The sequence below is a fragment of the Laccaria bicolor genome, genomic scaffold (genome assembly GCF_000143565.1).
Source record: "Laccaria bicolor S238N-H82 LACBIscaffold_20 genomic scaffold, whole genome shotgun sequence".
In the NCBI taxonomy this organism is placed as follows: Eukaryota; Fungi; Basidiomycota; class Agaricomycetes; order Agaricales; family Hydnangiaceae; genus Laccaria; species Laccaria bicolor.
Window position 1 is genome coordinate 671,733 of NW_001889891.1, and position 14,007 is coordinate 685,739.

Below are 14,007 nucleotides of genomic sequence, written 5' to 3' on the forward strand. Positions count from 1 at the left end.
AGTCAACAGTGAGTGCCACCAGTGTGGGGAACATGGAATAATGGAACATTGACAGAAAAGCATCTCACTCTTTAAAATTTCTCTCACAATACTCTAATTAACAATTTCTATGGTAGCCCTTGGCCTTTCAGAATTGCTTCAGACAATTTTTGGAAGGATAAGAATAAATGCAAGAGCTTAATTTCTGTTTGAAGCATCATCACCCTTATGAACACTAAACCTATTGAAGTTACTTCAGATTCAGTATTGAAGCCTGCCCTTAAATATCTGCCACAGAACATCAAAATAGCATTATATACAACATTGTGCTATGCATTTTGCTTAGAACACAGAGCCTCTATCCCATACGCTGTATTTGTGCCAACCATTCATTTGTTTGGCTGTGTTACCTCCCAAGCCGGCCTGCACTGGTTTTGTTAGAGTTATTAGAAGATATGCCTGTTCTTATTTCACAATGAATTTAAAATATATAGGAAGCCTTTCTTTATTTCTACATATTTAAATTGTTTTCAGAGCAACAGACTATTATTGTAGTGTTCATTTGTGTGAATATGGTTCCCCAATGTATTGTCTGCTTAGTCATTCCCACATGGCATGTTCAAACAATGTACACTAACTGGGCAAAAAGATTGTCTGATCATTTTTTGGACAAAGTTGGTGCTATAACACAAGAATCAAACATTTTGAGAACTAAGCTCTAGTGTATCAAATATAGCTAAGGAGGTGTAGATTGTATATACCAAGTCTGGGGATGAACAATTGAAAACTCAGGATAAGGCAGGGAGTTGACTATGACAAGTGCCAAAAATGGGATGTAACAAAGTGGGAAATTCTGAATGACTGCAACCTACTGAAAGCAATTCACAACTTGAGGAAGAGATATTTTGAACACTGGATCTCCCTGGTATTGTTATGAGTTTCATAAAGTCTCTGGGCTAGAAAATTTTATATCCTCCTCTAAAAGGTAAATTTGAACTTATTCTCCATCTTATGTATTTTTTACTCAATATATTTGTTGGAATGAGATAAAATGACTCCCTATTGTTGTTTGTAGTGTGTATAATACACATGAGAAGTGCCTTGTGAAATATTTTCAGCCCCAATTCACCAAGAAAAATGTCAAGGATTGGTTCAGGGTGATTGCTCTATGCAAAATGTACTTTTATTGGAGACTTTTCAAGTTATACCCAGTGTAAATTTATTTGATATCATGCTATACTTCAGGCATTGTTTGAAAGACATCCTGAGTCTCCATATATCAATTCAAAAGGATGCTAGCATTTTTTCTTCTTGCAGAAAAGAAGGACCAATGTTGTAGATACTTGTTTACTTCCAGAAAAACTCTGGGAATTAGCTTCTACAGACATCATGCAATGTTCATTTTAACATTTCTACCTACCTTTTGTATTATACACACTACAAACAACAATAGGGAGTCATTTTATCTCATTCCAACAAATATATTGAGTAAAAAATACATAAGATGGAGAATAAGTTCAAATTTACCTTTTAGAGGAGGATATAAAATTTTCTAGCCCAGAGACTTTATGAAACTCATAACAATACCAGGGAGATCCAGTGTTCAAAATATCTCTTCCTCAAGTTGTGAATTGCTTTCAGTAGGTTGCAGTCATTCAGAATTTCCCACTTTGTTACATCCCATTTTTGGCACTTGTCATAGTCAACTCCCTGCCTTATCCTGAGTTTTCAATTGTTCATCCCCAGACTTGGTATATACAATCTACACCTCCTTAGCTATATTTGATACACTAGAGCTTAGTTCTCAAAATGTTTGATTCTTGTGTTATAGCACCAACTTTGTCCAAAAAATGATCAGACAATCTTTTTGCCCAGTTAGTGTAGCACTTCATCTGAGTGATCAGCAATTGCATGAGACCCAGGGGGACTTGATGTGTGTGATCCTTGCTGAACAAAGGGTTCTGGTTAGAGTCCACCCTGAAGTTTTTCTTGACAAAACACAGCTGCATCGCCTGGACATCCCTACCTAACCTTCAACACAATCCAAAGGCTACCTTCATCAATGTTCACTTGAACTGGAAGCTGTTGAGACTAAGTATGTTAAGCTTTTAAAGTTTTCTTTATGTGTGGCACTCATCTTCCTCAGCCTCACATACAAAGACACACCAAGACACTGAAAACCAACCTTGAGCAACAGAACAATTCATTGCAATGTTCAGTGACCTAAATCTACTCTGCGTGCAAGGGGTAATGACTTCATCCTCAACCACATATCCGAATCCATGTCCATCACCAGATACTCATCTGAATATTGTGATCCATAATCTGTTGCAAGAAGACCTCCACGAATGATTGATTCAATGGAGATAAAAACTGAGAGTGAGCAATGTTGGGCCTTGACTCAATTGAAGCGAAGGTCATTATCCTGTCCACGATTCTCCAAATCAGGTGGAAGATCCATGGGTAGGATAAGTGCCATGTGATACTCCTTGTCAAGAACTTGAAGTCCAAAAATGTAGAGTAAGCATGCAAAGATATACTTCTCCTCATCAATCTTGACAATGATGCAATCATATCGTGGCTTGCCATGGAATTTTGGGTTGGCACTAAGAAGGTCGGTGGCTACACACCAGTCATCTTTTGATTCATAGTTAACTCTTAGCAATTGAAAGGGATTGATCTATTGAATTCAGATACCATCATAAGTGGACAAGAGTAGTCTTCAAAGGTCAAAATTTACCTGATCACTTGGTCCAAACCTTACCGATCTTCCAAGATATCTTGTAAAAAAGCATCCAATCTTCTTGTGAAAATCTTTGAATGCAGAGTCTGCTCTGTGTTCATCCTCAAGGTCTGAAAATGCAACTGGTGCACATTGAGAACCCAAGGATACATGGGCCATTCCAATGATGTTTCGTGTCACCTGGATTTGGCTATCTTCAGCAGATGCTTCTGCCTGGGATAAATCCAGGTAGTCAATGTCATCGTGGATGACAGTTGCAACTAAATCAGCATGATCAAATTTGAGTATCTTATTTATGTCAATTTAACACAGGACTTTGAATAGTTAGAGAATTTAGCAAATACCTGTGGTGCAACATTCTTGAAATTTGTTCAGAACTTGTAGCTGTTTTTGAATGCACCATGACATTTTTCATTGGGCTTTCTATTATAGTTTCGTGTCACCCCTTTTTGCTGGATATCGTCAAACATATGCTTATGTGTATGTGCTTTTGGAAATGACCATGATTTAGCTGGGTTAAATGGCATATATTCCTATATATATAAAGGTAAATTGTTAAAGGCAATGTAAACCAATTATTGTACATACATGAAGTGCTTTCTCAAAAACCAACAGTTCCTCTCGACCTTTTTGAATAGTTGTCTCTGTATGAACCTTGAGAGATGCATACATATCAAGTTCAACATAGCTTCACAGAAGCTTGAGTAGCTGATATCCTTGAGGAGATGCTTCCTTTGTAAAAATATTGTGGAGTGCAAAGATAAGAACCTAACCCAGGTCATGAAACTTGAATTTTGAGAGGAAATTCAAAAAGCTGACTTACTTTCGACATGTCCTCATACTTGCTTCCATCAGAAAATTCACCTGTCTTTATAATGGAGGTAAAGTGGTTTAAACCACTCCAAGTAGGGAGAGCATCAACCCTGTAAATAAAGATAAATATATTCTATCTCAACAAAGAGATCAAATCCATACTGGGTATCAATCAACTTCGAGACACCCTTTCCAAGTTCCTCAGCTACACTTTTAACCTCTTCCCAGATATGATCTGAGAATAAACCTCCATGATATGCATGAAGGCGATCCCAAGAAATTGCTTGGTGAATATCAGTGCAAGGAAATTTCCAAAAAGCATTCTTTGGAAGTAAGTCATCAGTGAAATATATGAATCAACCCATTTGAATGTTACCTCAACATCCTGAAGACCAACATTCTTCAAGGTTTCTTCTGTCTCAGAGGCATTAAGTCCTATTGTGGACTTGTAAATCTTTTCCATGTCAGAGGAAAAACGAAGGGGAAAGTCTGATGAAAGGTTGGCAAGCTGATCCCCAGGAATGAGGCAGACTGGGCAGGGAAATTTGCTGTTGACCCCACGAATGAGGGCAATAACACATCTGCACAGAAAATTGTGAAGTTCAATGTAAATTGCAGATGTCAATACTTACTGCTCCTCATAGTCTGCAGATGCAATAAGCACAATGGGAAACATCCACCGTTCAATATCAGCAGTTGTTAGGTGGTAGCCAGTTTCTGCATATTGCTCAACAGACTTCAAGATTTCATAGAATGCCTTATGCCAGACAACTCTTTTGAAATTCACATATTTCTTTTTTCCAGTTTCACCTGAGTCTTCTTGCAACTGCATGGTTCTATGGGTAAGCTGCATGCAATTATAATTGATGAGAAATCTTCTTACAACTGGAAACCATCCAACACAAACTCTTTTCCCCCTCTTTTCCCCATTTCGAATCGATGTTGGAAGATGGGCGCAAACAGCAATGGCAGGGTAGCCCATTGCAGTGCCAAAGGATGATAGCCTGTTTTTATCTGCATACACCATGAAAAAAAAAGGAACTGCTCCTGGTGGAAGCGATGCCTAGTTGATCATTAGATATCATGATAATGAGCAGATGGGACTTCACAACTTACTTGAATTTCCCACCATGCATCAGCTGTCTAGGGCTCATCAATGAATCGTTCATAAGTCTCCCCATTAAATCTGTAATGATGTTCAGCATCCCAATGAAATTCCCTGGCAAGGTGGGGGTCGAGAAGAAGTTCCTCAGCCCAACTCCACAATGGACGCATCCAAACGTCAAAGGGTTTATCTTCATCATTATACTCTACTGTGATTGTTGTTTTCTCAAACTAATATAGTCAGATCACTTTTCCACCTGCAGATGAACAAAATTCTGCTTACCGTAGTTGCCCGATTTGCAGCATTCTCCCAAATTTTTGACAAGTCAGGTTCATTTTTCAAGGTAAAAGACTTGGGGTCTAGAATACATTGATGGATGAGGGAGATGAGTTCATTCGTTTGATTCTTATTCATGTGGGTATCAAGAATCAATTCTGCCAGTTCAAAATCGAGACGAGAACGGAAAGGTTTCCATGGCTCGGGATCAACTGGAATGTCAACACTATCGAGATCCTGGAAATTGCTTTTGTACTCATCAAAGCTAAAGAATTGAGGTTGGTGTCCACTTCTTGGATGGTACTCCACTTTGATGTCATTGAGCTGTGGTGCCTGCTCAAATGGACTAGAGGACCCTTCGTCAGTATGGACTTCACCATGGGGCTCAGTGTTGTTGTTATCAGTGTTGTTGATTGTTTCATTTTCATTGAATATTGCTATGTTTGCATCATAGGCTGGGTAACATAATCAGATGTGTGCTATCAAGTAATACTTACTATTTTCCACATTTCCTGCTTGCAATTGAGTATGTGTATACCCTAGATTGAACTGATCAGCTTGGAAAATCAAGAAAAAAGTGGAAGAGAGGAAATGAATGCTACCAAGAGGAGTGTAGGCAGAGCTTGGCCCAATCACAGGGATAAAAGGGTCTGGACCAAGGCTATTAGCCAGTAATATGCCATCAAGCACTGTACAGCTTACCCAATAACCCCTCTTGTTGTACCTGTTCCTCAAATGCCCTGGATCTTGCATCTGAAGCAACTGTCTCAGGACAAGATTTGCATGATTTTTGGTGCTGTGTTATGCCCTTTGACTTGAAAGGAAGCCCGCAAAAAGTGCATAGAGGGTCTAAAACAGAAGGCTTTAGTGTTCCTTTTGGACCTTTCCCTTTGGGAGGCATTGGGAATGAGGAGGGACGACAGACGCGCATTCAGCGCAGTGCGTGCACTTTGATTACAGGACAAACATTGATCTTATAATGCAACGTGACCATTATAACGTGACTACAATAGCTCCTGATAGACTTGTAATTTATTATTATTGTAAGGCATCACGGATTTTTCCGACATAGATCTATTTTTAGGCATGGCAAGAATTCGTGATCAATATCAACCGATTTCAGCAGATTTGGTGGGATCAATTCACTTTCGTCAGATTTCATCCAATTTGAACCAGCAGGGTTTTCACTGGGCATCAGTGTTGATGGCCGTTACCTCAGTCACCGCCTCACGTTCTCATCAATGGGAGTCACTTGACCTTTTCATTCCCTCAATTTGGGCTGAGACTCTCAACTCCAAAATGGGTCGCATTCCAAACATCAAATCACTTGACTTGAAGGTCTTTAGATTCCAAGATACCCCGGAGTCGCCATTTTCCAGAACGTTTCTTGACGCCCTGAAGCTTCGCACCATGACAATAGGCTATGAAGACATTGATGTGGGACTTCCACATCACCAACTGGAGGAACTGACAGTTTGGGGATACATCCATAACCCGGACTTTGTCGCTTTCCTCAACAAATGCATGAATCTTACGTTTTGCAGCATACACACCGGCCTCGAACTTAAAGATTGGGCGAAAACCAATAGGGATCGATGCCTATTTGTCAATCTTCCAAAGCTCGTAACATTAGAAATCATATCTGATGGTTCGGGTTGGCTGCTCGGTTATTTATTGGTACCCGCACTTGAATCCATTACTATTCCTCTTGAGTATTCCATCGACTCAGAGGCATTCTTGGCTTTTCTTACATGCTCAAACATGGCATTGAAACAATTGTCCATCTTTCATTATATCCCATGGGAAGAAGAGCCCTTGTTCAGGATGCTTGACGCGCTCACCCATCTGATGCATTTGGAGCTCGACGAACTCACCGTTACGTCATTCTCATATGATGAAGAGCATTGGTTGCCCTCTTGCACGTTCTTTGACTATCTCACTGTTGAAATTAGACTAGAATATCCTCAGCCAGATGATAGAATGACTAGCATTAGTACTGTACCTAGAATATCCTATGAGAGATATGTGGGTAAGTACTAATGGTGTAAGAACAGCGGGGCACAATACTCACCTCAGCCGGATGATAGAACGACTGAGGAAAGTAGTATGCCCCTGTACAGTACTTATAGTAGTGGGTTACGTAAGGTTCGATCACGATCATGCTGCAGCGCTCAACAGTTCAACACTCCTCCTCAAAGCGTAGATCGGGAGGAAGAAGAAAAGAAAAGAAAAAGAAAGAAAGAAAAGAAAATGAGAGAAGGATGGAGGATAGGATAGGATGATGGATAGAATAAATGTATAAGTAGAATCCAAGCGCCAGGTGCATCAAAACCCAGTGGGAAAAAGCTACCGGCTGGCATGGTCAAAATGAAATCTACCTAAATGAAGGAGATTGAAGTCGAGACGCCAACCAGAAAATCTCCTCCTCGCACAAGCATCACCGGAGACCTAGGAAGGGACGGAGGCACATAAAATCAGGACGAGGTAAGGCCTTCGTAAAGATGTCGGCGACATTGTCGTGGCTGGGGACGCGCCAAACCGTGATGGAGCTGTCTTCAACGCGCTCGCGAATGAAATGGTGGCAGACATCGATATGTTTGCTACGCGAATGGTGGGTGGGGTCGGAGGACAACGACTTGGCACCATTGTTATCGCATAGGACGACGGTAGGAGTAGTCTTCAAGAAGTGAACTTCACGGAGGAATTGCCGTAACCAGATCGCTTCACAACCGGCTTCGCTTAGGGCAATGTATTCTGCTTCACAAGAAGAGTTAGTGATGGTTTTCTGACAACGAGAAGACCATGTGAAAATAGCACCGCCCACGGAGTCTGAGCAGTCAGCATAAGAAGAGTCAGAAAAGCCAACAAGCTCCAAATCAGGGTCACCACCGAGAGTCAAAGCAAGAAGCCGAGTACCCTTAAGGTACCGGACAACGGGTAGGGCAGCATTCCAATGTGCATGGCGGTAGCAATCAAGAAATTGGCAAAGGCGGGCGACAGCAAAAGAAATGTCAGGACGGGTGCCAACGGCCAAATACATGAGAGAGCCAACAAGGGAGCGATAAGGAATACGGCCTAGATCATATGAGTCAGTTGCCGACAGCAGGGGATCCGAAGGAGAGGGCCGAGTAAGGCTCTTCGCAACGGAAGGATCCATAGGTGTAGAAATGGGGTCCGCATCAGTTTGGCCAAACTGTTGGATGATGTGGTCAATTAAAGCAGTCTGAGAAATAGAAATAGTCCGGTCGACGCGATTGCGAGAGATGGCAATCCCAACACAAAAGGACGCTTCACCAAGATCCGAAATTGTCCAGAGTGACTTGAGCTCCTCCTTGAAAGCTTGGGATGCTTCAGGTGTACTAGAGGTGATAAGGAAGTCATCAACGTGGACAGCAGAAAGGACTGTTCCAATGGAAGAGACTCTGTAATAAACGCAGGGATCAGCGTGAAGTCACTTAAAACCCCAACCTAACATAGCTTTATGCATCGTTTTGTTCCAAATACGGCCGCTCTGCTTCATACCGTAGAGTCCGCGCTGTAGGCACCATACCCAGTCTTCCTTGCCAGGTTCAGCAAAGCCTTCGGGTTGTTCCAAGTATTGCGCTTCATCAGGAGGTAATAGACCATAAAGAAAAGCGGTCTTGACGTCAATTTGCTGAAGATCCCAGTCCTTGGTGGCTGCAATGTTGAGAAGGAGGCGAACAGATTCCATGCGGGCCATAGGAGAGGTTGTATCAGCGTAGTCTTGACCAAATATCTGTTCATAGCCTAAAACAACGTATCGTGCCTTGTGCCGTACGGGGGCACCAACTTTATCTCACTTGAGGTTGAGAACCCATTTCCCATGTAGGATCTTACGACCTGAGGGAACATCAGAACAAGGAACAAGTACATAGACACCCATATCTTTGAGACTCTTCAGTTCATCTTGAATACCAAAGGTCCATTTATCAGCATCTGGGGACTTCATTGCCTGACGGAAAGTGGGCTCGTCAGGATTGCGAGGGTTGATCAAGGGGGACGCCAATTCGGTTGCGTAAGCTTCACAGAAGGCCACGAAATCCGATTCTGGGTCCAAATGAGGTACCTGCGGTAGTGAGTCGTCAGGGACGGCATCAGTAGTAACAGCAGGGGGAATGGTAGGATTGGAGGTAGAAGGAGGGTCAATGTTAGTTAAAGAGGCTCATTGGTCCAGGACCAGTTGACGCCGTTCAAACTTAGCCTGTGCACATTGTTCCTTGAGACGGCAACCAGCTTCACGAGATTCTGTAATGGCTTGCGCAACACGAGGTAAGTGCTTAATGCCTAGAATTTCAGCTGCCTTAGCCGTAGGAGCAAGCGTCCGGGCAGATCGGTGTGGTACATTGCCAATGTCACCTATGGGAACAACATTAGTAGGGTCATCATGTACAGGGACTGATACCTCGTCATCATTGGCGGGTACAGTCCAGACTTGGCCCTGAGCATCGTTAATGAACTCCTCCTCATCTGAAATAACGGTGTGCTTGGGCGAAGAAGAAACAGAAACAGAAGAAGAAGAAAGAGAGGAAGAAGGAGATACAGAGGAAGAATCGGGCACATCTGGAGAAGAGGAAACTATTGGGGCAGTTTGTGAGGCATCAGAAGGGTTACCAGGGGGATCTGTAGACGGAAGATCAATGACACGACCAGAGTAAAGAGGGTGAGGGATATCGTCCTTTTGTTCAATGAATTTAACATGGAACGATTCAAAGAGTTGGTGTGTCGTGTGATGGTAAAGTTGATATGCTTTGGAATTGGGGGAGTAACCAACAAGAATGCATTCAAAGGAACGCTCGTAGATCTTGGGGTTGTTTTTGAGAATAAGGGCAAATGCGCGAGATCCGATTTCACAGAGGTGTGATAGATCCGGTTTCCTGCCATGCCATACTTCATAGGGTGTTTTCCCAAGTGTCCGAGTAGGCATACGGGCTGATAAATAACCTGCGGTCATGGCAAATTCGTCCCAGCGATTAGGGGGAACTTGTGGCGTTGAAGCGCGCATCCTGTTCATTATTGTGAGGTGCATGCATTCGGCACGTCCATTATGGGCAGACGTGTAGGGTGCAGTGGTCTGTAGGGTATAACCATTAACATCGCACCAAAGTGCCATCGCGTCAGAGTCTAGTTCACCACCGTCAGTACAAATGATACCGATTTTCTCACCACTCTCAGCTTCAGCTCAACGAGCCCAGGTTTGGAGAGTAGGTAATGTGTCGGATTTTAATTTAAGACAGAATGTCCATGGGTGACTAGAGTTGTCGTTGACGATGTTCATAACATATAGGTTTCCACTAGCTGACTTCACTGCCTCAGGTCCTGTCAAATCCACATAAATGATCCCCAACCTGCGATTTGATCTCTCTCCCTGACGCATTTTCGGTACTGGGGTACGACCCTGTTTGCCGTGTATGCAACTGTCACATTTGGGAGGTGTTTGAGAGAGATTAGTGTTTAAAGGTTCAGTCCATAGGACCGCAAAAAACCGGTGGACCGAACTGAACCGGACCATGGTCCGGTCTTTTTTTCGGTTGCAGTTGCCCCAATTTGGGGTTGGTCCAGTTGCCGGTTGCCTCATTTCGAAAATCTTTTAAAACCGTTCAAAGGCCGGTTTTAATCGGTTGCAACCGGTTAAACGGTCACGTGCGTTACATAGCCTTGTAACCACGTTTATTGCCTTTTATTGGGTTTTTGTTTCATCAAAAACGGTTAAGAATTGAGAAGATATAACCAAATCCATATTTTACCCAAGTCTCTAGGAGATGTAATTCGGTTTCAGTCATAGCTATGTCAAATGTTCATTAAATCTCTTGAAAATTGGTAGAATGACAGGTATTTATATGCTTTACTATTTTATATAACCTGTTTATTTTTCAGAGTAATAATGGTTGAGATACAAATGGTTTATATTGATATAATAAATTATACGCAAAAAAACCGGTCTGGATCGGTCTGAACCGGTATCATGGACCGCAAAAGACCGGTCCTAGGTGGTTCGGTTCGGTTCCCTCAATATCTGGGTTGGTCCTGGACCGGTTGCGGTCCACAGTTGCGCGTTTTCGGGGCAAAAAACCGGACTGAACTGAACCTTTAAACACTAAGAGAGATCTATGTGCATACCTTCAGCTAATTGCTTGGTAGCAATATCCAGTATGCACTGGTTCGATGTGTGTCCTAAGTGACGGTGCCAGGTATCGAGGTTGGCAGTGTGGAATGTGTGCTTGGTTGACAATCGAGTACAATCAATTTGATAGAGTTTTCGGTTGGGAAGGCGTGTGCCGGTGGCAAATAATGAGCCAGAGCGATTCCGGAGGTTGACATTGGATGCGTCGAAGGTTACAGAGCATCTGAGTGATTCAGTGATGCAAGCGATTGAGATGAGCCTAACGGTGGACGTAGGAATGAAAAGAACGTTTTCAAGGAGTATAGATGACCCCTTTGCGACAACAAGTTTGATAGTGCCAATGCCAAGAGCCTTTATGGATGATCCTCCAATGCCTGTTACAGTTCTGTTGGCAATAGGGTGTAATGAGGCGAAATCGGAGTGCTCAGGGGATATATGTGTGGTACAAGCGCTATCAAGAAGGAAGGGTGAAGATCCCAGGGAGACATCGGATAGACAGGTCGAAGTTGGAAGTGGTGCTGCTGTGATGGCGGCGAGGTCAAGTTCGTCTATGTTTCTCCTCCTCTTGTGCCAGTCAACAGAAGCATGGAGAGCTTCCTGAGTAGCGAGCCAAGCGTGTTCAGCGATGTGAGCGTATTCATCAATGTCCGCAGCGCACATAGATTCGAGGACAAGAGGGTCGATTGAGTCCAGGTTATCGGTAACAAGGAAATGAGCAGAGTCACCAGACAACGAAGCGGCACTAGAAGAGTTGGAGCTGACGATTTCGTGAGCTTTGCCGTCTGCATCGACGATGAAAGCCTGGTTGCCAGATTGAATGATACTGCTGGCAGGACCCTTTGACGAATCCTTGGATTTCTCTTTGGGTTTCTTGCCTCGTTTAGCGTCGCGTGCTTGTTGGGCTTCAGCAATTGTCTTGCCAGCCATACCGCCGCCAGGTTGGATGCAAAATTTGGATGTATGGCGGGGCTTCTTGCAATTAGAGCATATAGTCTGCTTTGCATCATAAGACGTAGAGCCACGGGCAACGTGAGCTTCGGCGGGGACGAGGACAGACTTGGTGTTGGACATGGAACGAGCTTGTTGTTCATAGTCGAGTCGAGCAATGATATCTGTCGAAGTATATGCGCAGTCAGCGCTCGAAGATGAAAGACCAGACACTATAGCGTCGCGAACACCAGCGAGAGAATCGTCTGAAGATAAGGCAAGGAGCAGAGTATCGCACAGAGAGCGCTTCTTGAATGAGAGTGACTTGTGACATGGGGCCTTGATGAATATGGCGTTGTCGAAGAATCGTCCAAATTTCCTGCGCAGTATCGCAACTCTCGAGGAAAGAGTGCTTGGATGGCACGCATTTCATGACCAGGAATGCCTGAATCGCGGCATTGTTGATTTTCCAATGGCGATGGGCACGTGGTTCGAGTTGGGGATTGGGAACAGGAAGTGAGCCATCAAGATACAGGTTGAGACCAGAAGAAAGGTGCAATATGCGCACAACATGTCGGCTCCACGTCACGTAGTTGTTCGAGTTCTTGTCTAAAAGAGGAACATCCCCCCAGCTAGATTCCCTCACACTCTGAAGTGGAACGGAAGGATGAGAAGTATCGCTGGAAATGGGAGTGAGGGGAAGAGGTGACAGAAAAATCGGTCTAGGCGAGGTGGGACTAGAGGCAGGGTCATCAGAACTAGGGTCGCCCACAGTCATCGTGATTCAAAGAAGTGAGGTTGGTCGTAATGATGGCGGGATATCTATAGGTCAATAAGGCCCATAACCTGTTGAAATTAGACTAGAATATCCTCAGCCGGATGATAGAATGACTAGCATTAGTACTGTACCTAGAATATCCTATGAGAGATATGTGGGTAAGTACTAATGGTGTAAGAACGGCGGGGCACAATACTCACCTCAGCCGGATGATAGAACGACTGAGGAAAGTAGTATGCCCCTGTACAGTACTTATAGTAGTGGGTTACGTAAGGTTCGATCACGATCACGCTGCAGCGCTCAACGGTTCAACACTCACAACTCCCAATACGATGTCGGGTGGTAGTGGTTTGCCATTGCCACGATTGATAAGCTTCAAATACCGTGGTCGTTTCCACAACTCGGAGAACGACAGTGTTTATCTTGATGCATTGGAAGAGATGCTTCTAGCCAGGTGGAATACCAATGTCTCCGCCGGCGCTTCGCGACTTCAAGTGTTCAGTATGTCGATTATAAATTCCCCGGAATCAGTGACAGAGTTGGAGCGATCACCCGTCGCGAAGGAGTTGCGCAAGGAAGGCATGCATTTGGCGTTCAATTCGGTTGAACCGCGAACAGGTAGGCGATTATATGAATACCAGCGAGAATGACGTGGGATTCCAGCTTTTGGCTCGGAGCACTACTGTCAAGGTACATATTTTGGTTGGCCACACATGCATATTTTTGGATGATCTGCCTCTGTAAATGAATCTTGTGGGCAATGAAGATGGTGATGAGCAGGAACATAAGCTGTTCATGCATGCACGAATTGTAATACAATAATAGTAAATTACATTAAATGAGTTCAACCTCCCCCCTTGCCACGAGTTGTTCCACAACAGAGTACAGTGTGAGCGAGATATGCCCCTTTTCCATGTCAAGCGTCGCGCCGCTGTGTAATGAGGTTGTCAGCGTGGGTACAAGCAAGAGTCGAAGCTGAAGGGGGCAGGGAACTTACTCGGGCAACGTGATCCGCGGACACCTTGTCAATGCGTGTACGAAAACGGGACGCGATTTGTCTGGTTCTGTTACTGGTGGTGTATTGGATTAGCTTGTGGTTGAAGCAAAGTAGCAAGGAGGAAGGGACGTTTAAAAGGACGGATCAAGAGAGAAGGAGGAAAGGAAGAGAGGGTTAGGGGTCAAAGGAAGGGAAGAAAAGAAGGGAGGAAGGGAGAGAGTGGGGAAGAGAGGAAAATAAAAGGGAA

At 43.7% G+C, this 14,007-nt stretch overlaps 3 protein-coding genes across 3 annotated transcripts in view; all 3 read right to left on the minus strand.

Moving 5' to 3' along the window:
* Positions 1-2,380: 2,380 nt before the first annotated feature.
* On the minus strand, positions 2,381-5,817 carry LACBIDRAFT_329259 (uncharacterized protein; the record flags this gene model as incomplete). Its single annotated transcript, XM_001883367.1, has 13 exons — positions 2,381-2,478; positions 2,610-2,616; positions 2,744-2,982; positions 3,123-3,255; positions 3,311-3,376; positions 3,546-3,645; positions 3,754-4,116; positions 4,168-4,371; positions 4,419-4,549; positions 4,652-4,678; positions 4,923-5,371; positions 5,414-5,566; positions 5,619-5,817. 13 exons carry the CDS (start codon positions 5,815-5,817, stop codon positions 2,381-2,383), a joined length of 2,169 nt encoding a protein of 722 aa, XP_001883402.1.
* A 550-nt stretch (positions 5,818-6,367) lies between these two features.
* On the minus strand, positions 6,368-6,556 carry LACBIDRAFT_302318 (uncharacterized protein; the record flags this gene model as incomplete). Its single annotated transcript, XM_001883368.1, has 1 exon — positions 6,368-6,556. The coding sequence occupies one exon, from the start codon at positions 6,554-6,556 to the stop codon at positions 6,368-6,370; it is 189 nt and encodes a 62-aa protein (XP_001883403.1).
* Positions 6,557-13,518: 6,962 nt separating this feature from the next.
* Positions 13,519-14,007, minus strand: part of LACBIDRAFT_294753 (uncharacterized protein) — a gene marked incomplete at its 5' end in the record, with an annotated part of 2,384 nt that continues 1,895 nt past the window's right edge. Inside the window, 2 exons of the mRNA XM_001883369.1 lie at positions 13,519-13,694; positions 13,761-13,833. Coding sequence (XP_001883404.1) covers positions 13,598-13,694; positions 13,761-13,833 — 170 coding nt within the window. The 3' untranslated portion in view covers positions 13,519-13,597. The remainder of the gene's footprint in view (positions 13,695-13,760; positions 13,834-14,007) is intronic.